The sequence below is a fragment of the Xiphophorus couchianus genome, chromosome 1 (assembly GCF_001444195.1).
Source record: "Xiphophorus couchianus chromosome 1, X_couchianus-1.0, whole genome shotgun sequence".
NCBI lineage: Eukaryota > Metazoa > Chordata > Actinopteri > Cyprinodontiformes > Poeciliidae > Xiphophorus > Xiphophorus couchianus.
In genome coordinates, this window is record NC_040228.1 from 16422519 (window position 1) to 16445043 (window position 22525).

General features: G+C 38.0%; 4 protein-coding genes across 8 annotated transcripts in view; 3 read left to right on the forward strand and 1 right to left on the reverse strand.

Annotated features, from left to right (window-relative positions):
- Window positions 1-300: 300 nt before the first annotated feature.
- Window positions 301-2021, reverse strand: LOC114153291 (piggyBac transposable element-derived protein 4-like). Its single transcript, XM_028031763.1, has one exon. The coding sequence runs from the start codon at window positions 1495-1497 to the stop codon at window positions 904-906; it is 594 nt and encodes a 197-aa protein (XP_027887564.1). The 5' UTR covers window positions 1498-2021; the 3' UTR covers window positions 301-903.
- A 378-nt stretch (window positions 2022-2399) lies between these two features.
- csrp1a (cysteine and glycine-rich protein 1a) overlaps window positions 2400-22525 on the forward strand; it is a 32918-nt gene continuing 12792 nt past the window's right edge. Inside the window, exons 1-7 of one of the 2 annotated variants that reach the window (XM_028032007.1) lie at window positions 2401-2700; window positions 5331-5440; window positions 5863-6031; window positions 6112-6241; window positions 6315-6411; window positions 9240-9461; window positions 9613-10257. In XM_028032007.1, coding sequence (XP_027887808.1) covers window positions 5332-5440; window positions 5863-6031; window positions 6112-6241; window positions 6315-6411; window positions 9240-9316 — 582 coding nt within the window. In that variant the 5' untranslated portion in view covers window positions 2401-2700; window position 5331 and the 3' untranslated portion in view covers window positions 9317-9461; window positions 9613-10257. Of the gene's footprint in view, window positions 2701-5330; window positions 5441-5862; window positions 6032-6111; window positions 6242-6314; window positions 6412-9239; window positions 9462-9612; window positions 10258-22525 lie in introns of those variants that run through there. The other variant, XM_028032090.1, reaches the window with a different exon arrangement.
- phlda3 (pleckstrin homology-like domain, family A, member 3) lies at window positions 10557-22496 on the forward strand. 4 transcript variants are annotated; one of them, XM_028032638.1, is made up of 3 exons: window positions 10557-11336; window positions 12385-12389; window positions 12810-13285. In XM_028032638.1, exon 1 carries the CDS (start codon window positions 10907-10909, stop codon window positions 11327-11329), a length of 423 nt encoding a protein of 140 aa, XP_027888439.1. In that variant the 5' UTR covers window positions 10557-10906; the 3' UTR covers window positions 11330-11336; window positions 12385-12389; window positions 12810-13285. The 4 variants fall into 4 exon arrangements, with proteins under 4 accessions (XP_027888439.1, XP_027888521.1, XP_027888361.1 ...); XM_028032560.1 differs by having other exon boundaries at window positions 10558-11369; XM_028032720.1 differs by lacking the exons at window positions 12385-12389; window positions 12810-13285 and adding an exon at window positions 22454-22496.
- tnni1a (troponin I type 1a (skeletal, slow)) lies at window positions 16840-20918 on the forward strand. The gene is made up of 8 exons (XM_028032329.1): window positions 16840-16946; window positions 18556-18587; window positions 18705-18711; window positions 18802-18843; window positions 19292-19423; window positions 19521-19610; window positions 19736-19912; window positions 20468-20918. The coding sequence occupies exons 2-8, from the start codon at window positions 18574-18576 to the stop codon at window positions 20570-20572; spliced, it is 567 nt and encodes a 188-aa protein (XP_027888130.1). The 5' UTR covers window positions 16840-16946; window positions 18556-18573; the 3' UTR covers window positions 20573-20918.

The following is a 22525-nucleotide window of genomic DNA, read 5'->3' on the forward strand; positions in this document are numbered from 1 at the left end:
TGCCACCATAATTTAAAAAAGGCGGCTCGCATGACCTCATGAAAAATTAAGCGTTCTAAAATGGATCCATTCTGGAGCCCAAAAATGATAGTTTCTGGTCTCCCAAGATGACAAGTTTGTGTGAATGCACAGAATACATAACAAAAATATTTTATGGATACACGAACCTAAGCTCATGTCCATGTGGATAAGGCCTTAATTTGCTTATACCTTGCTGGTTCTAACTAAGCATACTAAGTAGTGTGTGCTACCCATGAATATTAACCTCTAATGCACCTCTGACCATGGTAGTTTGGGTTCTTAACCCTTTGATGCACAACATATGTACACCCCTTCTAATGCACAACATGGGTCAAAAATGACCCGCATTCATTTTCCATGTTATTTCATGCTGACTGAGTTTTTCTTTGCTCTGTTTTTCAAAATCAATTAATTTTATGATTGAATATTCCAAGTATTCTTTAAATATCTTGTTTTTAATTACCACAGATCATTAATTTATTTTTTTATTTCCTACTTTATGAACAAAAATAATTTTTATATTACTATACATGGGTCATCCAAGTGTGATTTAAAATTAAATGTCTTAATACTATAAAAAAAATAAAGTTTCAAGTAATTACTTTAGCAGTGAATGGGGCCAAACAGTTATTTATTTAATACTTGCAACACGTTTGTCATTTTATCACACATACACATAAATCCTGATAACAGATAACAGCTATTGAACTGAACTTTATCTGTGGTTGAACAACTGTAAACTGGTGAAATGTGACCAAACAAAATAAAACACAACTGAACACATTAGTAGAACACAAACTGCCATCTCAATTTTTGCATGCCTCACAAATGATCACTAATTTTTTTGTGCTCCTTGCACACCGGCCTAGTGCATTGGGAACACTAGCTGCTGGCTTTTCTGTCTTTTGAAACTGGGCAGATCACGCACCTCTTCCTCTTCCTTTGGCCCTCCTGTCTGATGTCCTCTTGTAGCTGAGTGGTGGCTGTGTCTTTTTTTAACCCACACCTTCCCATTGCCTCAATAATATGCTTCTGGAGTTTGGGTGTGCCCTCCATGCGCCTCTTCATATGTGGCATGACGAGCTCTTTGCCCAGCTCCTTGATAAATAGTCGTCGTGCATTACTCGCATCACCCATATAATCAGGGTGTTGTGCACCCAAGTTGGTGTAGGCATTGAGTGTGGCAACATCCAGCATATTGTACCAGAGAACCATGGGCCACCTCCTTGTTCTCCGCAGACCTGTGTAGGTGCTAACCATTTGATCCATTGTGTCCACTCCTCCTTTCGTTTTATTGTAGTACTGGATCACTTCTGGTTTCTTCTTCTGACTGCTGTTATCCACTGCTTTGTCATCATGCATGGTGCTCAGTAGGACAACAGCCTTTCCTTTCTTCTGCACATAGCTCACCATGGTCATGTTGCCATAGAATCCAAATTCCGAGCTATGAAGCTCCCATGATTTGGATGGCTTCATGATAGATGGTATGTCAGGCTTGTTCTGGCGAAGAGTCCCAATGATGGTCAGATTGTTCTTGAGGAGCTTGGTGAAACTGGTGAAAACTGGTGAAAAAGTTGTCCATTGTCCATGTAGAATTACAAAAACTGTGCTTGTTCATAACTTAAGAAAGAAAAAATAAAAATGATGATTTGTGGTAAACAAAAACAAGATATTTACTGCATATCTGGAAAAGTAAATGATAAAATTAATTTATTTCAAAAGTATATCATAGAAACACTCAACCATACATGAAGTAACCTGGAAAATGAATGCGGGTCGTTTTTGACCCGTTTTGTGCATTAGAAGGGTAGTGATACAAAAAGGGTTTTTGTTCAAAAAGTAAGAAAGGAAAAATTTTATTAAGGATGTATGATGATCAAAAACAAGTTAATTGAGGAATACCTAGAATACTGAATGATGAAATTAATTTATTGCAAAGATATAGAAGATAAAAACTCAGCCGGGTCACTTTTGACCCATGTATTGCATCAAAGGGTTAAAAAGGCATTTTTGTTAAGAGTGAAAATTGTTTTTGTCATGAAAAGAACCTGGTTTTGACATTGCTTCATTTAAATAAGCTTTAATCTCTAAACACAAACTTTTGCTATAAATATGATTAAAAAGTTAACTAATATTTAAGATATTTACAAGGCATTACCTCTTAAGAGAACCTCACCCCACAATCTGAATTTTCTGTCATACTGAGATGTAAATACTGGAATTTACAAGAAAATTGTACACTTTTAAAGCACCTTTAATTTTTTTTAAAGACAGAAAATGTAAATTCCACTTTGAAACATGGCAAACCACTACCTCTTTTAATCACCCCTGACCCCACCTACTTTCACTCTGACTCTCTCTCGCTTGGTGAGTTACTCAGAAACTTCCCTCTTCCTCAGTACTTTGCACATTGAAGCCACAACAACTGAAGCTCCTCCCTTTCAGCACATCTGGACGAACATTGAAGAAGAGAACATAACTTATTTTTGATTTGACTTCCACTACTGGGAAATACAGTAAAACACACATAACCTAAATTTGTTCTTCAACTAAAAGAGCAGTAATTGTATACTGGTGTTCAGGAAACCAGTCGTTTCCTGAACACACCCTCCTGCACTGGGGCTGCATCCAACTTCTTTTTATCCTACGTCTCAGACCAACAACATCTACTAACTTTAGGTGAGCAATGTTTTTTTTATTTTATTTTTCAAACATATCTATGTTCTTATAGTATGTCTGGTTCTAGTGACATAGCCTTCGCTACAACATGATTAAAATATACTGAAAATAACCGGTGGAAACAGATATCGAAGTTATAGGTTACTGCAAATAGTGACAGAAAGCTATGACGTATATCTGCAAATCATAAAGCAGGGAGCAAGGGGAAGTAATCTCACAAAAGTCAGACGAAACCACGTGTAATTTATGAGCAAACTTCCTGATTTGTAGCTGTTTGCACTCCCACATCCACTGACTGTGCAGCTACATGTTTAAACTTGCAGTGTTAAACAGCCAACATGTACTAGTACTCAAATTCAGCATGATTCTCTAAATCAGCTTTCCCAACCCTGATTGTCTGGATCCATTCCCCTGCACATGTGACCCTGCAGCAGAGGGTTGACCCGTACTCCTCAGTGCCCATATTGTAGTTATGTAGGATGTCCTCAGAATTTCAGTGGATCTTTCTTCTGGAAATGTAAGTAATTTACTTAATTTAGGCATAGGACTCATTCAAAAAATGTCATCTCAACTAGCTTGCAAAACAAACCGATCCAGTTTATATGCAGAAATATATACTCAAATTAGGTCCCAGCCTGTTGCAACATGTCTGACTTTGTAGCAATTTCTCCTCCTAAATGAGCATATGGTGACAGCAGACACTTAATTGCATCAGGTCTTCATTGCTTGTACCAAAACTTAATAATGAGCATGAATGTGGCGACAGTGGAAAGAAAAATACTCTTTAAACAGGAAGAAACCTCCAGCTGAACCTAGTTTCTTTCTTTGCATGTTCAAAAGTGAATCTCCTTCTCATTATGACTTGCAAACTTGATCTAGAGGCTAGGAACTGGAATGTTGTCGCACCATGGTACTTATCTCAGGTCCAAGCCTTTAGCCGCTTCCTCTTAATCTACCATCATAAAACTGCTGTAAAATCACAAAGAAGTTAAATTTAATTACTCAGTCTATTGTTTTAGTATTCTCAAACTCTAATTTTGTTTCCCTGTTTGGTACAAAAACATCCCTGAAATATCTGCTTTTACTGGTCTCCAGTATGTTTTGTTCAATATTAGATACACAAACTTCAGTCTTGAGTAATTACTTTAGTTTGCACACTTCACATTTTCTAAGAAAGAGAGAAAATGTGAAGAGAGCTCTATATTTACACAAATACATCTAGGTTCACATATTTGTGCCCAATTTATTTGCAATTTTTTTTTCAGAACCCAAAGCCATAAGTCAAGATAATAAATTATATAAGAAAGCATACACTACCTAAACTACCCTTAGTATATGTTGTGTGTTATTCAATTAGTTTGATTTTATAAATAATACACCATTTATATCATGATTTGATTATGGAGAGGAAAGATTTAAAGCAACTCTTACCAAACTGACTTTGTCAAAGCAAGTAAACTAATCCCACTAAAAATAATTTGATGCTTATAATGATAGAACATCAACATCAAGGCATTAGACACTCCTTCACATAAGGTTTTGCTATACAATAAAATTGTATTAAAATCAACAGCATTTTGTAAGTCCTATTTAGTTTGGGAGCCAACTGTCCTGGGTTTGGTCAAAAGAGTTTATCATGAAATGACTTGCTCTGAAAGAACAGGAAATGTGTTCAGGATTATAGGAAGTGACTAAAAACAGAGTTAAAAGCTTTGCTCCCTTAACTGATAAGAGAAAAGGAAGTGATATTTGAGCAATGGCACATACTGGGTTTTCATCCTTCTGAAATAAACAAGCAGGACAGAGGGATGTAAAACAAGACAGTCAGTCAGGATATGTGAACCAACGGCAGAGAGGTGGGAGGGTTTACACAGTCAGGAATGTGGAAGTGGATACTCAAGGATTGATTGGGAGGGTCATGCTGGGAAAAACTCAGGGTGGAAACAGACTGGATTCCAGAGTCTTTTACATTCTGAAAAGCTTTGAAATTCCTTAAAAAGTCGTGGTTCACATAATGCTCACACTAACTTTGTCTGCTTTTCCAACAGAGGAACTTTCATCTGTTCCCATTTAGCATAACCTTTCCTAGACTTTCCATTACTGGTTTGCTTTTCTTTCACAGAGGCCATACTAGCAGGCATGAAATTACAGTCTTGAATAAAACCAGAATTACAGACAACCAAGTATAGCTTAAATGTGCTTTAAATAAAACAAAAATGGTTTTGTCAAATTTATTAGTCCTCCAATCCATCTGTTTTGCTTCTTCAGATGATTACCTTTTGCAGGGACATGAGACATTAACTATTTCTTTTAGAAATAGTTAATGTCTCATTTTATATCATGATTTTTCTCTTTTCCAACAGAGAGCAGTTAACAATTTTGTATTTTTTTAGATTCATTAATTAAGGTCCCCAATCTTTAAAGGTATCTGTTTGTTCCTGCATAGCTGAGAAAATAAATAAAAATAAAGCGACCAGCCAGACCTCTCTGCAAAATCAATAACATTTACTGATAGCTTTTCCACTATAAAACGAGATATAGCCATTTTTTTCCCTCTTTTGTCAGTATTTCTCTATGACACTAATTTCACAACACTTTGGCCTTATTTTCAGTTAGCTTTCATTCCCCAGGATGCCTTTGGGAGGAGGAAATAAATGTGGCCGCTGTTCGAAGACAGTTTACTTTGCTGAGGAAGTCCTGTGTGACAAACGGAGCTTTCACAAGTCCTGCTTCCTGTGCAGTGAGTACACTATTTGTTGTTTTCTCTGATTGTAGTTATGGAAACCACAAGACTGATTCCCTTATTTATTTAATTAACTCATTATTTTTGTAATGTGCAAGTTACCCCTCAAAATTCTTAAAAGAAATTAAAGCATGTATTTTTATCTTTTGGTCTCATGTACTGATATTAAACATTAGATTTCAAACTGCAGTAGCAAGGTGAGGGTTCATGGCCTTTAGATGATATTTGCAATATTTGTGTTCCCACTTTGTTATCAGGCATTCCTGCAATGGAATTTAGATGTGAACATGCTTCTTCAGAAACGCTGTGCCATATAAGGAAGAAATCGGGGGCCTGTCTAAACACATTTCAAAAACACAAATATGCAAAACAATAATATATGCATTTCTGCCTGTCTGTGAATGTTATTATTTGTGTAGTGGTGTGTGGGAAGAACTTGGACAGCACAACTGTTACGGTCCATATGGATGAAGTCTACTGCAAAGCATGCTACGGCAAGAAGCATGGGCCGAAGGGCTATGGCTATGGCCAGGGTGCCGGGACCCTTAGCATGGACAAAGGAGAATCATTGGGTATTACACATGAAACGTGAGTAATGCACATATTAAATTCTGGATGTCTGTTTTAGGCTCTTCATCAACAGTTTTTTTGTCATCTTCTTCCATCAGACCTGCCCCTCATTGTCCCACCACAAACGCAAACCCCTCTAAGATGGCTCAGAAGTTCGGAGGGTCAGACAAGTGTCCCCGCTGTGGCAAAGCTGTTTATGCTGCTGAGAAAGTGATTGGAGCAGGGAGTGTAAGAAAACCTCACATATGCAGAAACATTCAAGTAATGACTAGTATTATATTAATTATCTTCCTCTTTCCAGTCCTGGCATAAGATTGGGTGTTTCACCTGTGCCACATGTGGGAAAAGCCTGGAGTCAACCACACTAGCTGACAAGGATGGAGAAATCTACTGTAAAGGTAAAATCCATGTCTTCAACAAGATTAGGAAATACAATTACAAAGATTTAAATTCCCTCATCAACCATACTTGTGTAAAAAATTAAATCCTATATTGGTATTGAAGAAAGACTTCTTTCAGACAGTTCAAGAGTGAATCGATATTTTGAACATTTTTGCTTTTTACTATCAAAAGCAATGTTCACAGGATATCAAAGGCAACATGAAGTAGATTTACACCTTACCTTTGAATACAGCCCATTTTCAAGCTCAAAGATTTCATAAAAGAAAAAAACTAATAAAAAGAAGAGAAAGACAAATGACTGGTCATGAAGAATGATGCATAGGACTATCCAGAGGAGGGACATTGTTGAGCTAATAATACCAAATATACTTCCTTCTTGGTGTACCTGAATGTTTTAGATTTTTTCATAATGGTAAAGACTGACATAGAAGGAAGAGAGAAAATGTATCTTCTGGTATAAACCAAAGCTGAATCCATTTAAAATTATGTGGTGTGACCTGATAATTGCTACACAGAAGTGATACACTTGAAAATATGTAACATTTTTTGAAATGGACAATAAACCAGCAACAATTTGTGTCTATGATTAGCTTTTAATCACAAAGACTGAGCCCTGCATTTATAAGAAAAGTTGTTTTAACAAGACAGAAAATTTGGGGCCTTCACATGTATTTTCACAACATGCGACTGACTTTGTTCTACAGGTAAGTTATTGCAGTACGACAGCAGAAAATATCAAGAAATCCCAGCTTGGTTGAGTTTTAGTCTATTATAAAAAACATACATGGTTACAGAGGATGTCTTCATCAGTTTTATTAGAGACTGAATTTTGAACTTATATAACTAATCTTGAATTTATAACACTGAATTTTTATCCTGTCCAATTATGTATATGAATTTTGAATTGAATGAATTTCACCTGCAAATCTGGTGGTGACCTACGCCAAAGAAATCAGCGCTAGATTGAGCTCAGTGACTTTTTTTGCTAATTATGCTCCTTTGACCATTTGACACCAGACAAAGTGGAAAAAAATCATATGCATATTTTGCATGGGACAAATGTTCAGTGGGACGATGTCTCAAAAAGTGAGATTCTAATGAGACTATGTTTCTTCCATAGCAGCAGCCTGTGAACTCCAGGCTTGACCCCAGCAAAAACAGAACCAACAACTTCTTTAAACAAGCAATTAAAGTCAAACATTGCCAAGAGCAATATAAATATTGCCTCATTATGAAGATCCCTACCAGAGCTGTATATGCTAACATTAATGCTAACACTGTCACATTTCATTTTGTTTTCTTTGAGTTGTAATAACCACAATAAAACAGCAGGGGGCTCACTAATGTGACAGTTACTTTCAAGTACATAACACTAATGATGGTCATGGTTATGTTACCTGCCAACCTTGGATGGGCTGAGGGTAATGTTGAAATCTTGTTCTCTCAATGTGTGACACTGTGACAGAAAAGATCAAACACATTTTCAGCTTCCTTTAGCATCTAATAGGAATGTTTATTCTTCTTCTATGTAATACTTCAGGTATCAATGAGTAACTGCAATAGAAAACTTTTAAATTCAGTTCATCACAAGCTTATGATACGAGAATTATTTTTAACATGATCCATTTAACGTTACGAATTTTATCAAATGAAAAAATCTATTCACAGATGGCTTTTAATTCTATAAACCACATTAGTTTTTAGTCCATGTTTCTCATACCTATTGTATTTTTAACTGTGTTTTGCTTTTAACTATTTTAGTAGCTTTTGCAACTTTTATTCTGCACAAATATACTTTAACATTTAAGCATGTTAGCTTTTAACTGTACTAAACTGAACAGGTGTAATGTTCCTTTAATACTGTCTCTTTACTAACTTCACATACAGGCAGCCATTACTTACTCAATGAATAGCAATATTGCTTCTCTGGTTTTTGCAATAACCCATAAAGAAGCATCCATTTTACAATTAAAGAGACCAAAATAACATATTTTGTTTGAGAACCATTTGGAAATATGTGAAACCCAATCAATTCAAAGTGAACTCAGTCTTTCAGCTGCCCCTCTGCTAGCTAACACACGTGCAAAGTTCGCAAGCATTAGCTTTAATTAAGTTTTCAGAAATGTCTGTGTTCTACACAACACTAACCACAAACTGAATGGCGTGACTCACTGGTTGATACTCGATTTAATAACCTCTTCAACTTTTAAAGATAACTAATATATATGCATCAAAATACATTTTTACTGACCTGTGATATAGAAGAGACGTAACACGCACATTGAACTTCCTTTAGCATGTAACGCGAAGGTTTCTTCTTCTATGTTTCCTTCTCTATGCCACCAATGTGGCCGGCGCCCCCGAGCGGTTGTATGTGGAATCACACTGAATAACTGAAATAACACTAAAGAATTTATTACAACGAAAAATTAAGGATAGAAAAACATTTTTGGGGGTGCCTATTTTTATACTTTGTGTTTTCATTTACTTATAACTGAAACCTCCTTGAAAATGCCCGCTCTCCCCATTTCAGTTAAACATCCCAGAAATCAGAATTTTAAAAATTGCTTTATTTTCCAGTCGCATCAATAACAGTGCCAAAGTTTGTTGTTTTTTTCCCCCAAGGAAAAAAAACCGTTCCTAATTGTTTTTGTTTCTCCTCTGATTGTACTCAAATTAACATTTAATTTATTGTGATGCTTTCATATTTATACAATAAGTACTTAAAAAGCAAAGATAAAAGTCTGCTATGAGCCTTTAGTCAGTGATCTGAAATTGATACTGATCGAGTGTAAATTGATGACACTGTTTTTGTTTCTAACAGGCTGCTACGGCAAAAACTTTGGTCCCAAGGGATTTGGGTATGGACTAGGAGCCGGAGCGCTGGCCCACACCCAGTGAGATCCGAGTCACGTCTCCATTATACTGAGCTGCTTTCCAGACCAGCACGGGGCAGGTTTAATGCAATACTGCATTAAAATAAACTCCAAGAATGACCACACAAACACAAAGAATGCAAACGCTATTTAATCCTAAGCTTTGTTTTTTGTCTCCAGCCATCCATCCATCCATCCATCCATTTTCTGTTCACCCTTGTCCCTAATGGGGTCGGGAGGGTTGCCGGTGCCCATCTCCAGCTACGTTCCAGGCGGGAGGCGGGGTACACCCTGGACAGGTCGCCAGTCCGTCGCAGGGCATTGTCTCCAGCCTGTAATACAAATGTTGATGACAACTTTTTGGCCCTGAAAGAAAATGAGCTCCAAAGATTTAGTCTTGGAAAGGGCCAATATTGTTTATGCATCACACATACATTAGATGTACAGTGATTGAACTAATGCTTTGAATTACCTTTGGATCAGAGTGACATGTTTGGTTTTCAAGAAAATTCAGACATTAAATGCAGTAAATACTCCCCGTTTGTGTGCATTTTATACTTAAAAATGAAATAGCTTAGTGTAACAAATACAGCTTATCATTATACTATGTTTGCACAGGAATATAACTAAAGCAGCCAGGCTGGGTGGATGCCTTTGCGTTTTAACAAACTGCTTTCTGCACATTTTATAATTTTTTTTCTCATAACACTGTCATGGCACTCCTCATTCTGAGATGATCACATGAGATAAATCCTGTATGATGTCAAAAAGAGAGAATAACAATACCTTCCACTCTCTACTGTCAGAATGTGGGGAATGCCGGAAAGGACCAGTGATTACCTTTTTTTTTTTAATGTTTGGATCGAAAATGTTTTTAAAATATGTTAATGTAACTTTTTGACAGTATTCAAAAGTGTGTTTACTTTGTAACATGAACCACATACAATAAAGCAACTTTATATTAAACATGTGTCGTGTTTTTTTTTTCTTTTTAGAAAGAGGTTTTCAAAAACGTAAAAAGTAAATGACGCATTTCCCCATTTAAACGTGTTTCGTCCAGTCTCCTCTCTTTCTCTACACGAATCCAAAACAATTTCAAGCGTCCCAACTCGCATTCCTGTCCGTATTCCTACTCTGTGTGAGAAAGTGAGAAAGTTACGATGGGCAGCATGCTGAATGACGTGTTTTACATTTCATACTTGCGTCGACCGAGCTATTTCGGAAGGGAAGGGAAGCGGCGTGACGAGTCCACGTACCTGTGTAACTGTTCATTCACAACCACTCTCTCACGCACGCGCATCACTCAGGAGTGAGTTTCATAAAAGCCTGCATCTCCTCTTCCCGTCAGCAGCCAGGAGGAGGCGGGGTGCTGGAGCTGAAGTGGGTGAAGGTCCACAGTGGAGTCGGGCATGTCCAAACATATCTGGTCAGACCAGCCGGCCAACCTCCACGCACGGTGAGCTGACACTACGTATAGGCTGAACAGAAGGTTGTTATTATCCGCACAGTCAGGCTCGTCTGACGCCGCTATGTTTTTGTGAGGAGCTTTAAACTGAAGTGAATGGGCTCGTCTGCTGAAGACTAGACACTGTGAGTCTCTTCGTGCGGTTAGGTCATGTCCTTCCCGGTGAAAGTGATACGAGATGGGCTGCTGGAGAAGCGCAGCAGCGGGCTTCTCCAGCTGTGGAAGAAGAAGCGCTGCGTGCTCACGGAGGAAGGGCTCCGCCTGCTCAGCTGCAAAGGCAGAGGCAGTGATGCTCCGGGGTCGGCGTGGAGCTCCAGAGCTAAGGAGCTGCGCTTTGAACGCATGGAAACGGTGGAGTGCGTGGAGTACAAGCGAGAGATGGTCTACTTCACAGTGGTCATGGCTAAAGGGAAGGAAATAGACTTTCGGTGCGCACAGGAAGGCACGCTGTGGAACGCGGAGATCGCCTTGGCGCTGGTCCGATACAAGAACCAGCAGGCCCTGCGGACCGGGAGGACCCGGCACCTGTACACGGCGCCCTTAGGCAGCACCGGGGAGGATGAAGTGCTTTGACTGGGCGGTAAGATCAACACTGGTGAAGGTCAACAAAGTGGTAGGAGCAGTCCTTTAATTGGACGTTATTATTATTTTGTTTTCTATGATGCACAAGGGTGTTGCTTATGGTTAAGCTGTAATAGGATGTAAATTTTGGTTTGACCTTTACATCAAGTCCTTGCTTTTGGGACCAAAGGCAAAATCTGGCTTGAGAACCCGAAGGCTCCAGTTGGAACCCATGTGTTAAAACCGTTGGATTAATTTGGGTATTAAATGAGTCTTAATGACATGAGGGCCCCATTAGAAAAAGGGGCACAATGTTAATGTATTGTCCCATTTTCATGTAGCTGAACAGTGGTTCACAGCGACAGCAGGAGCAATAGGCAGTGCCACCTCACTCTATCTTCCATACAGCTGGAAGACAGTTTTCCAGTCTTCTCTGTCTTTTTTTGGAAGGTATAATCAATAGAAAAGATATGAATAAAAATGTAACTAAGTTATTGAACTTATAGTGTGATTCTTAATCGCATGAAAGCAATCAGGGCTGTACATAATTATTTATTTTCATCTTTTACCTTTTCCATCCAAGGAAATGTTTGATAAGGAATTTCGAAAGCAATATCCTGCGGTATGTGCCCAGTTATGAAGGATATTTAAAATATGTGTTCATCTATGAGCTACTAATTAAGGTGTGTTATGCGTATAACATTACATCACCACACCCACTCATGGTCAAAGTGTTCCTTTCATCAGAAGCTGTTGAGTCAAAATCCCTCTGCCCCCGTTTCTAATAGCAAACATTCTGCTGCCAACAACCTAAAAACCAGCAAACACTGATGCATCCAACAGTTTATTCAAATGTAAACAGACACTTGGGAGTAAGGTAACGCATATCTGACAGTCTTTCACCAAGTTCCTGACATGGTTATGTAAATGCACCACTCGAGTGTTTAGATGCTCTAGTCACTCCTAGTCACAGATCTCAGTGTTTCTTTACTATGGTTATCAGTCTTCTGAGGACACAAACCACTCTCTACTCCTCACTCGAGGACATAATTACGATGCAATGCAAGACTCCAGAATAACATCTGCTTGCCTCTCCCTCAGCAGGCAGCTGGGTATTTTTAAACATACACACTGAGACACACATTCACACAATTTATTCTATGCTTATGAAGAAAAATGTAGGCAAAACAACGTGGGTTTTTTCTTTTTTTTTTTGGTTTTCAACATTTATGTCACATTCTAGTTATATACTGAAACCAGTGCCTGAAACCTCAAGTGAACCGAGAGTCTGAAAGTCTGAACTATGAGCTCACAGATCAGGAATCCACAGCAACGCTTCCTTAAGCGAGCTTGCTGGAGCCAAGCGCCCAAATTAACCGTGTAGCTGTGGTAACAGTGTAAAATAAGTGAGCGCACGCTTGTGGATCATCAGCTGCCTGAATGTTAAAGATATAATTTAAGTAATGGCTATTAAAAATGTTTTTTGTTTTTTTTTCCTCCTCAGTTTGGGACTAATAGAAAGTGAGGAGGAATTCCCACATCTTCTGTTTTGTTTCTTATCTGCACAGCAACCTGGGATGTGAGGGAAAACCCAACAGTGACGATGGATAACAGGACCAGAAACATGCACACTGTTTGAAGTTTTTGCTGTGGTGGCAACTTTTGTTTGTTAAAAATTAACCATTCAGAGACTTGTGGAATATTTAAAAACATTAGAAACTGTTAAACTTGAAAATAGTTCACCCTTTGTGCCTTCTTGATTCAAAAATACTACTTAAAGCATCACTTTTAAAGGATTTTGACACTAGAGTAGAAAAATAATGTTTTTGTACAGACTTAACTCATTCATGAAGTTTAACTTGAAGAATTTTTTTTCCCTGAATACTTTGGAAGATTCTCTTAAGTGTGTTTGCTGATGTGATGCACAGTATTACAAATATGTAAATAAATTCATTCTTAAGCATTTTCTCTTACGTGTATTTCTTTACAGGTCCATTGTTGAAATTACACCTTTTTAAGATTTAAAAAATTGAGACTGATAAATAACTGACCATTTTTTTTCCACTTTTACTGTGATATATATCTTGTATAGTTCAACTTACAAACAAAACATATTATTTTGCTAAAATTAAATCAGCACTTTTTGATTTAATTTTAGCATACACTCTTGGGCAGGAGTCCACACAACTGCCGCTTTTTAACTTAATATTAGTTTTAGTGACTGATTATCTTTTTGCATAATGGATCTAAAAGTTCCAGATTGGTTTCTTCAGATGACAACACGTTCTCCCACAACGTTTTGGGAGCTTTTAGCCAGTCTTGGATGTTTTCTGTGGAAAATAATGCAGCAGTCTTGCAACTCTCCTCCCTTGTCCAGATATAGAAAACACAGGAGGTTGTTGTCACACGTAGACCCAGAACACAACCAGTACTTTTGGAAATAACTACAGCTCCTTCAGTGTTACTGTCTTCTTCTCGTCCTCCCTGACCAGTTTCACTCTGGTGCGGCAATCAGTTTTGGAAAAATACCCTTTTTTAATTTATTTCAGTCTAATATTTTCGCCAATCATTGATGACTATGTTCACAACACCATAGTTTTAAGCAACATTTGTGCTCATCATTGGTCATTTTCTACTGTAAAATTATTTGTAACTTCTTATGTCCCTGGCTGAAGGATGTAAATGTCAGAAAAATCGTACCAGGATGAATAAACTTCACCGCAGCTTCATTAGATTATCTCTAACTGATGGAAGGTGTGACTCAGGAAGACCATGCTAAAATTAAATCAAAGCATGCTTCAACAAGGTTTTAGCTAAAATTAATGCAATTAAGTCATATTCATCTAACCTTGTTGTTGTTTGTGTCTGATCTCCTGAAAGATTGATGATTAATTCTTGTTCCAATTTTTTTGTTCCAGTTTTGTATTTATTTTTTGTTTTAAAACCTTGTGATTGTAACATGGATGTTTACACTTTCAAGAGTCACTGTATGTACATCTGGACAGAAATCTCTTCGTGCTAAACAAAAACTGCAGCTCACTTTACGGTCAGATCACTCGTTTCAAAGCGCATTTGTTTTCGGTTGAGCAGTAACTTTGCCTCCAGAAAACCCCCACGTTTGTCCACACACACAACAATGCAGAGAGTGGAGTTGCATGTATGTCGGAGTGAGGACACCTTTTGTTCAGAGCCGTGTGCAGGACTAATGAGGAGCAGTATGAGCCAGAGGCATGTGCATGCAAACACCCACCCACACAATATTCACCTACAATAGCACACCCAAAATGAAATTCAGCAAGGCCCAAGAACTCGCAGACTGTTGTTTGCAAGACAGGCTTTTATTGTTTCTTTAAGGGTTGTTGTGCATGTGGGATTTAGTCAAGAGTTTTGAAATTTGTGTGCGTGGGTGTGTGCGTGTGTCTATGTGTTTTCTCCGGGAATAAAGGCTTGGCTGTGTTGTGACTACTCCTGTTACTGTGGAAAACCCCAATGCAAGCCATACCACATGCGTCAGCGATGGACGAAGAGCAGCATGAGAAGCAGGGAGACACCCTCTTATGGATCTTTGTACCAAACCACATGTGCTGTGGGGCTGATGTAGAGACAGGTGTAAATACTCACACAAAGATGTTAGCAAGGCTTTCCCAAATGCTCAGTGGGGCCTGTTTGCAGAACTTCCTAGAAATAGTAACCGTGTGTGAGAATGTGTAATTTTATCTCATTGTGAAATTTCTAAAGACATTACTACAGGCTTTGCTTACTTTGAGGAGTTCAAAATATGCACTAACATGCAGTTACGTACATAAAGTAACTCATCAAGTAAAACTCAGAGGCGGGTAGATACTGGTTATATTTACACAACTGCCTAAAAATATACATAGGAGTTGTTATCCAGCACTGTACTTTTTACTTTTGCTTGAGTAACGTTCTTAACTTCCCTGAATGAAGAACATTGTTTTAACCAAAGCAGCCTTTAATATACCAGATTTTGAACATAACTTAATCCACATGTTGTGATTAAATGTTGTGATCATTAGTCTGTACTTGAGAAACCTGTTTACCAAATACCTTTTTACTCTACTCATCTTTTACCTTTTACTCTACAGCAGAAGATTGTCAACTATGTCCAAAAATTGACTGCCTATGATTCCACTTTAAAAATGAGCCTATGTTACGATGTTAGACCACAAGAGGGCAGTCTCTCCTTGTGAAGTTGATCAACTTCTTTCATGTACATGACGAAAGAAGTGTACATGTACATGCCTGTTGAGGAGCAAAACACATTTGCTCCTCAACAGATTACTTTTAACTTGGGCTTTTTCTTTTGGTCAAATATGAATACTGAAGATAGTAAGATGTATCTGGATATCAGACATTGACCTGGATAAATACAAAAAGCTGTTTTGGATGTCAGCTATATTATCTCAAGACTCTTTTTTAAAAGTACTTTTCACCTAAGCCTAATGGCTGCTTGTGCCTCCCTTGGTGAGAACCGTTTCCATCAATCACTTGTGGTGACTAGCAATCAGTATTCTATTTGAATTTTGCTACTGTTTTTGAAGAACCTACTTATTTCAACCACTGGCGAGGTTTTCGGCATGAACATCTTGTTTAAGGTCATACCACAACATCTCAGTCAAACTTAGACAACAAAACCTTTTTTTCCACTCAGCACCCGTACCTTACAACGCTGGTCAAGAATGGACTCAGCAGATTCGGACTCCTTGTTAAATGTCTTGGATGCTCAGTGGATACAAATCCACCAACAGCAGTGTAAGTGTAGGTGTCTCTTGGCAGCGCCCACTATGCTGGAATCTTTCAAAATTGGTCAGGGGCCAAGGTTTAGCTTTCAAAGGGTTAGTTACACTTTAAAAAGTCAGAGGACAATTTCAAGGCATCAAATTGAAAAGTCAAATTTCTGTTGAGTTATGTATCTATTGCAATTTTATAGCAAATGAAAGTAACATAGTTACTTGATTTTACTATAAAGTGGAACTATTTACCTGGAAAATGCATAAAGTATTACTACATTTGATTTAGGTTTTGTAACTATGGGGACCCTAAAGAAAAACAAGAAAAGTTTCTCATGCTCACCGGATAATTTTTCATCCGCATGAGAAAGTATGTGACGCACAAGAGAAATCATCAGGTGAGCACAATATTTATTTTAAAATGTTTTCCTTCAACGTCCCTTAAGGGGTCTCTTATTTATCTGAGTACTCTATTCCTGTACATGACAACATGTGCTGTTAACATCTTTGGCAGCGTAAGTAGTTTTATCATTAAAATAATAATAATTACAATAATAATTAAAATAATTGTTAACATGCAAGCTTATTCCAAATGCATTAAAGACATTTCATCCAGTCGTGGGATGTGAGGCTCCAAACTTTACGTCGTTGGTTATGCTTTAACCATGTCCGTGAGAGACAAATAGACTGAACAAAATTGTCCTGAAAGAGAAATGGTCTTACCTAATAATAGCCTCCACTAGAAAAAAAAAGAAAGAGGGTGCTGGACAATGGGTGGCACAGTTAAATAGAGGGATACAGAACGACTGGGCTCATCTCTGATCTGTCCGTCCTATCTCTGTCACGCGTGTTGCTCTTTTCGTCTGTCTTAGACACAGGTAAGGCCTCTATAATGTGTTATAAAAATATTTTAGGTACATTGTTAGTCTGATTGCATACATTTGACGGTATACAGAAAATGTAAATGTGAGCAGCTGGCATCTTTCTTACAGATTGGTGCAATGGTTTTCTTCTTGTTTGTGATTTATATGTCCTCATATCTTTGAGTCTAGTTTCTGTCTTGTTGTTGTTTCTTGTAAACACTTATAAGCAGCAGTGCTGTATTTAACTGGATACTAGGGTAATGTTTAACTGGATCAAATTTAAATGAAAGATGTTTTTTTTTTTAGATGTAAAATTTTGATTTGCTTTGCCAAGCTGACTGCATCACGGAGGCTCGTGAGCATCCATGAATTGCTAATAGTGAACTCTTGATCCAGGCTGGGCAGCTCAGCTCCTCTCCACAGCTGTCTGGTCTATTTGGGGAGATGGTCCAGTCCACTCCAAATTCCTCTGATACAGATAATCCTGAGGAGAAAGATGGGGATGAATGATACAAGAGGAGACATCAGGGAGGGTTTACACTCTGGAATTTTCCTAATCCACTGGAACAGACTGTAGCCCTCGTAAACCAAAAGGTCTTGTGCTGTGCCATTCATAACAGAGATTAAATAAAAATGGTGAGGTAATGTTGATACGGGGAGAACAGAGATAGTGGGTGAGTGTTTCATAACTTTGTGGATAAAGAGCAGAAGCTTGTAATACTGAGGGGAAAGGGAAAAATCATTCACCCAAAAACTGAAAATCATCAGTTTTGAGAATTACTATAAAAGACCTACAGCACTGATTTATCCAGGTCCAATGACCAATACTTGTGTAAAAAAAATGCTATTCCAACCAAAACAATTGTGGTATTGATGAGCTAGATAAAACAACTGTAAATTGCAACTCAACCGTACTCAACCACAAATTTAATTAAGGACATTTTCTCATTTGGTTTGAAACAAAATAATTTTTTTTAATTTTGTTTAAAAGGTTGCTGAAATAGCAATAAACGTCTAAAATATAGCCCTTGACAAACAAACTAAATTGTAGTGTTCATTGGCAAATTGTGTTGGAAACAAGTTGGAATTTAACGTTAGCAATTCTGCTAAAACTGACACAACCTTAAATTTTTTCTCCAACACATACATGTTGTAAACCATAAGTCCTACAACAGCTCCTAACTTGGATTCAATTAATATATTCATTCATAATATCATTTAGATAAACATGTTAGTGTTATTATTTATTCCCTGATGGACAGGATACACAATGAATGGGAACAATGGGTAAACTTAACCATTGCTAATTGCTAATATTGTTCAAATAAAACCATCACTGAGCGCTACACTCACAACTACAGGGCGCTTAAATTAAATTTTATTTATTAAAAGTTAATAAACTTTTGATAGTCCCCCAAAATTATTATTTGTAAAGTGATATTTTTGCAGTAATGTTTGACATTTAAATGCCAAACACAGCATTAAACAGTTAGAGAGTTCCTGTTAGCCCCTACTCCACAATCAAGCATGAAGAGTGTAGACAGGTGATAAGGTCCATCAAAGGCTGAGAGACAAACACTGACAACTGCTAAGTTTCTAATCTCTTCTTCTTCTTCTCATCCAGAGAGACCTCATCAGCAGGATGCCTGAGCATGTGTGAGTGATTAAACTTTGCCTTCCCTTTATAGACCATTGACTCAGTCACAAACAAAACAAATATTGCTGCTTTACTCTGAGATTGCTGTTAAATTGTTCCCCAATCTTCCTTTACAGACAAGAGGTAAGACTATTTCTTAACCAAGGAATAATTTAAATGAGAATGCCTTGGTGTAAATGACATACATCTACTGATAATCTCCTGCCCATGCAGAGAAAATCAAAAATATCAGCCTCAAGGAAGCTGATGCTGAAGGTAAGAAAAATCACTGTCAAACATTATATTCTGTTTTATTTAGTGTAGGCATTTGACCACAAGAGAGCAATAGGGATGGACAAATACCATGTATTCCTCTTCTAAGTGCACTTAGTCGTTATAGCTGGTCACTAGGTAAGGAGGTGGAGACAGCATAGAAAATAAGGCACAAACACATACAAACACACATATAAAGGAATTACTTAATCTTACACAATTTTAAACTGTCAGTGGAAATCAGAGTTTCCAAAGAAAACCCAGGTAGAGTAAATGCGCACCATGAACAAAACCGCAAGAGAACTTAAATCTCTCTTGCTGTAAGATGCTTTCAACCCTACTTGCGTGGCAGCACTGGACCATGAGAACCATAAGAACAAATGATTTAATATTTTTAATTCTTTCATTTAAATTTGAACCAAGAGTTGCTAAGAGAGATTTGTTTGTCCAGAGCCTGATGGTGGCAAAGGCCAAGGAGGAACTGGAGCAGGAGATTCTTGTCAAAGAAGAAGAAAAACAGAAGTACCTCGCAGAGAAAGCGCCTCCTCTGAACACCGGTGGTTTCAGTCTTGCTCAACTTCAGGTACTAATCCACAAAATATACTTTTTTCCTATGTTATTAAAACCTCCAAACCAGTCAACATGTGAAATTCTCTGAAATGTGTGTGTATTGTGTGTAGGATCTCTGTAGAGAGCTCCACGCAAAGATCGATGTGGTTGATGAGGAACGATATGACATTGAGGCCAAAGTCATGCTTAACACACGGGAGGTGAGTTAACAGTAACAATCATGCTTATCTTTAGTCATACAGGTAACCATATGATGGTACAACCACACGAGAACACCCTGCAGCTGGCCAACTACATATCTCTCAATTCTCTCTCCCTGGATCAGATTAAAGACCTAAACATCAAAGTTCTAGACCTCAGGGGGAAATTCAAGAGGCCCAATCTTAGACGCGTTCGTGTCTCTGCTGACGCCATCCTTCGCTCGCTGCTGGGCTCCAAGCACAAAGTGTCCATGGATCTTCGAGCTAATCTCAAGTCTGTCAAGAAAGAAGACACTGAGAAGGTGGGCTTAGAAAGACAACACTTCACAAACAGACAATCAAAACAGCCCAAGAAAGATGAAAAACTTTCCTCGGGGTACCGGTTTGTGACATTTATGAGATCAGTCTTCTGTATGCCATGAAGAACCTGAACAATGTGTTTATGTGTGTGTAAAAGGTGTGTTTGAGTAATCCAATAGTTGGCTAGTGCAGGGTGGAGGTGTGGTACATGATACAAAGATCCAATTGTACACTTTTGTCACTAATTCTGCTCCGTGGACACCATTTGCCAGTGAGTGTGTATATCTTTGGATTAGTCTGTTTAGGTGTGGGCGTGTGTGTGTCTGTGTGTTTGCACTGATTCGTGAATTTCAGTGAGCAATACATCAGAAACCAGTTCTACAAGTACGGTTAAACACTCTTCTCTATGGGGATTTCCGTTTTATAGAACAGGTCTCAAAGGCTTAGCAAACAATGAGGTTTCCTAATGCCGGTCATCTCCACAGCGTCAACAAAGACTCTTGTACTGGGACTTTTGTAGACTTTCTTACATCATCTATTTGCTCATCTATCCACAGAAGAGGCCAGTGGAGGACAGCGACTGGAGGAAGAATGTGGAGGCCATGTCTGGGATGGAGGGAAGGAAGAAAATGTTTGATGCTGCTAAAGGTTCTGCTCAGTGAAGACAGAAAGATGTCGGTCTTCTTAATCGCTGTTGTTGATCTGCTGTTTTGTGTTGCCTGTTTTGTCTTCTTCTATCCGCTCATCAAGCTTTTGGTTTTGATTTGCATTTTGCTTTGTTTTTTTTTTTTTCCTGCAATGGAAACTTTCCAACTAATATTTTTAAAAATGAAATGTAAATTGTGTTTTTAAAAATATGCACCACACTCAAATGACGCAAGTGATCATGCAAATTGAACCGCATGCTTGATGTGGCTTCTTCATAACTATATCTACAGTATCTGCGGTGGGTTTGTGAGCTATAATACCATGTTTTAAAGGAAAAAAAAAGTACACAAAAATGCTCTATTCAACATGGAATTTTTTAACATTTACTGTGTTCAGTTGCCACCGTCATGTGTATTGCCTTCAGTTTTTCTCATAAATTTCTCAAATTAAAGTGTAAAATGTCTCTGCAAAAATAAAAAATGTTTGTTTTTCAAACCAATGCCATTACACACGCCCCCCCCCCCCCCCCCCCCCCCCCCCCCCCCCCCCCCCCGGCACCCACACACACACTTCTGATGCTGAATGGTAAAAGATAAAATTTATAAACCCAAAATAAAGGACATAGAAACATATTCATAAAAGAGTGTTTACCTTATCAAAATTCATTCAAACACAACAAATATTAGAAATTCACTGTATCGCAATAACATCATACTGTATATAGCTATATCTATCTATCTATCTATCTATCTATCTATCTATCTATCTATCTATCTATCTATCTATCTATACTGTATATATACATATATATATATATATATATGTATATATATATATATATAGAGAGAGAGAGAGAGAGAGAGAGAGAGAGAGCGCAGAGGAAACTATCCTCACTGCATACCTCCTTAACAGTTGTTTGCTTTGCATGTCCATAAAAAACAAAACTGTCCTTTCATCCTTTTTCGAACGCTTTATCTGGTTAAATGCAAATGCAAAATGTTGCTACTTAGAAATAAATAAATTTCTATCTAACTTATTGTCTAATAGAGCTATAATGATGACAAATATATTTCAAACTCTGGACCAACAAACACTTCAGACCATACAGGAGTGCAACCACGCAAAGGTCAAATGTCAAGACTCAGAAACATACTGAAGAAGGACATGCAAAGCAGCACTACTAGATAGCATCTTACTTTCATGCAGACTTTTCTTTACATGTGTGGGAAGCAGGTTTATGTTTGCACAAGTACACAGAACAAACCAAAGACTCTAGACTTTAGGTAGTTAACCCATCAGCAGGTTTATTTCAAACTCTTCACTTTTATGAAAGTTGCAAGATTAGTGGTAGACTATGTAACCTCAGGTAAGTTGGGCAGTCTGTGTGTGTGTGTGTGTGTGTGTGTGGGCGTGGGCGTGCATGTGTGTGTGTCTTGCTTTCTCTCTCTCAGACTGAGCCTGGGTCAGAGTCCGACACACAACAGAGGAAGGTGTGGTCTCCAACAACAAGGCAGAGTCTCACTAACAGTGTGAAAAGCCTCACTGCCAGTTACAAAAACATAGTAGTTAATACAGTAATAACGTTGTTACACACATCAATACACATGCATAGCGAGAAGCTGAGTTAACCTCGTTGTTTTGCCACTCATGCACATGTTAGCCAGACTTTGGCTTGCATGTTTTGTTTCTGTCGTTGTTCCTCTTGTTCAAGTTTTTGTTTTAAATAGTTTAAAACTCTATTTTTGGTTAACATCTAACAAAAGCCTTATAGTTAACTTGGTGTAAATGATACACCTGAAATCTAATACATGTTTATTATTAGTAATTATTATTAGTAATAATAATAATGAGAAAGCATGACATAGCCACACTTTCACCATACAAGGAGAGGAGAGACTCCCTCCCTCCCCTCTCTGTCAGGTGGAAGGCTCACCTCTGTGGTCATGTGATACCTCCATGAGTTGCAC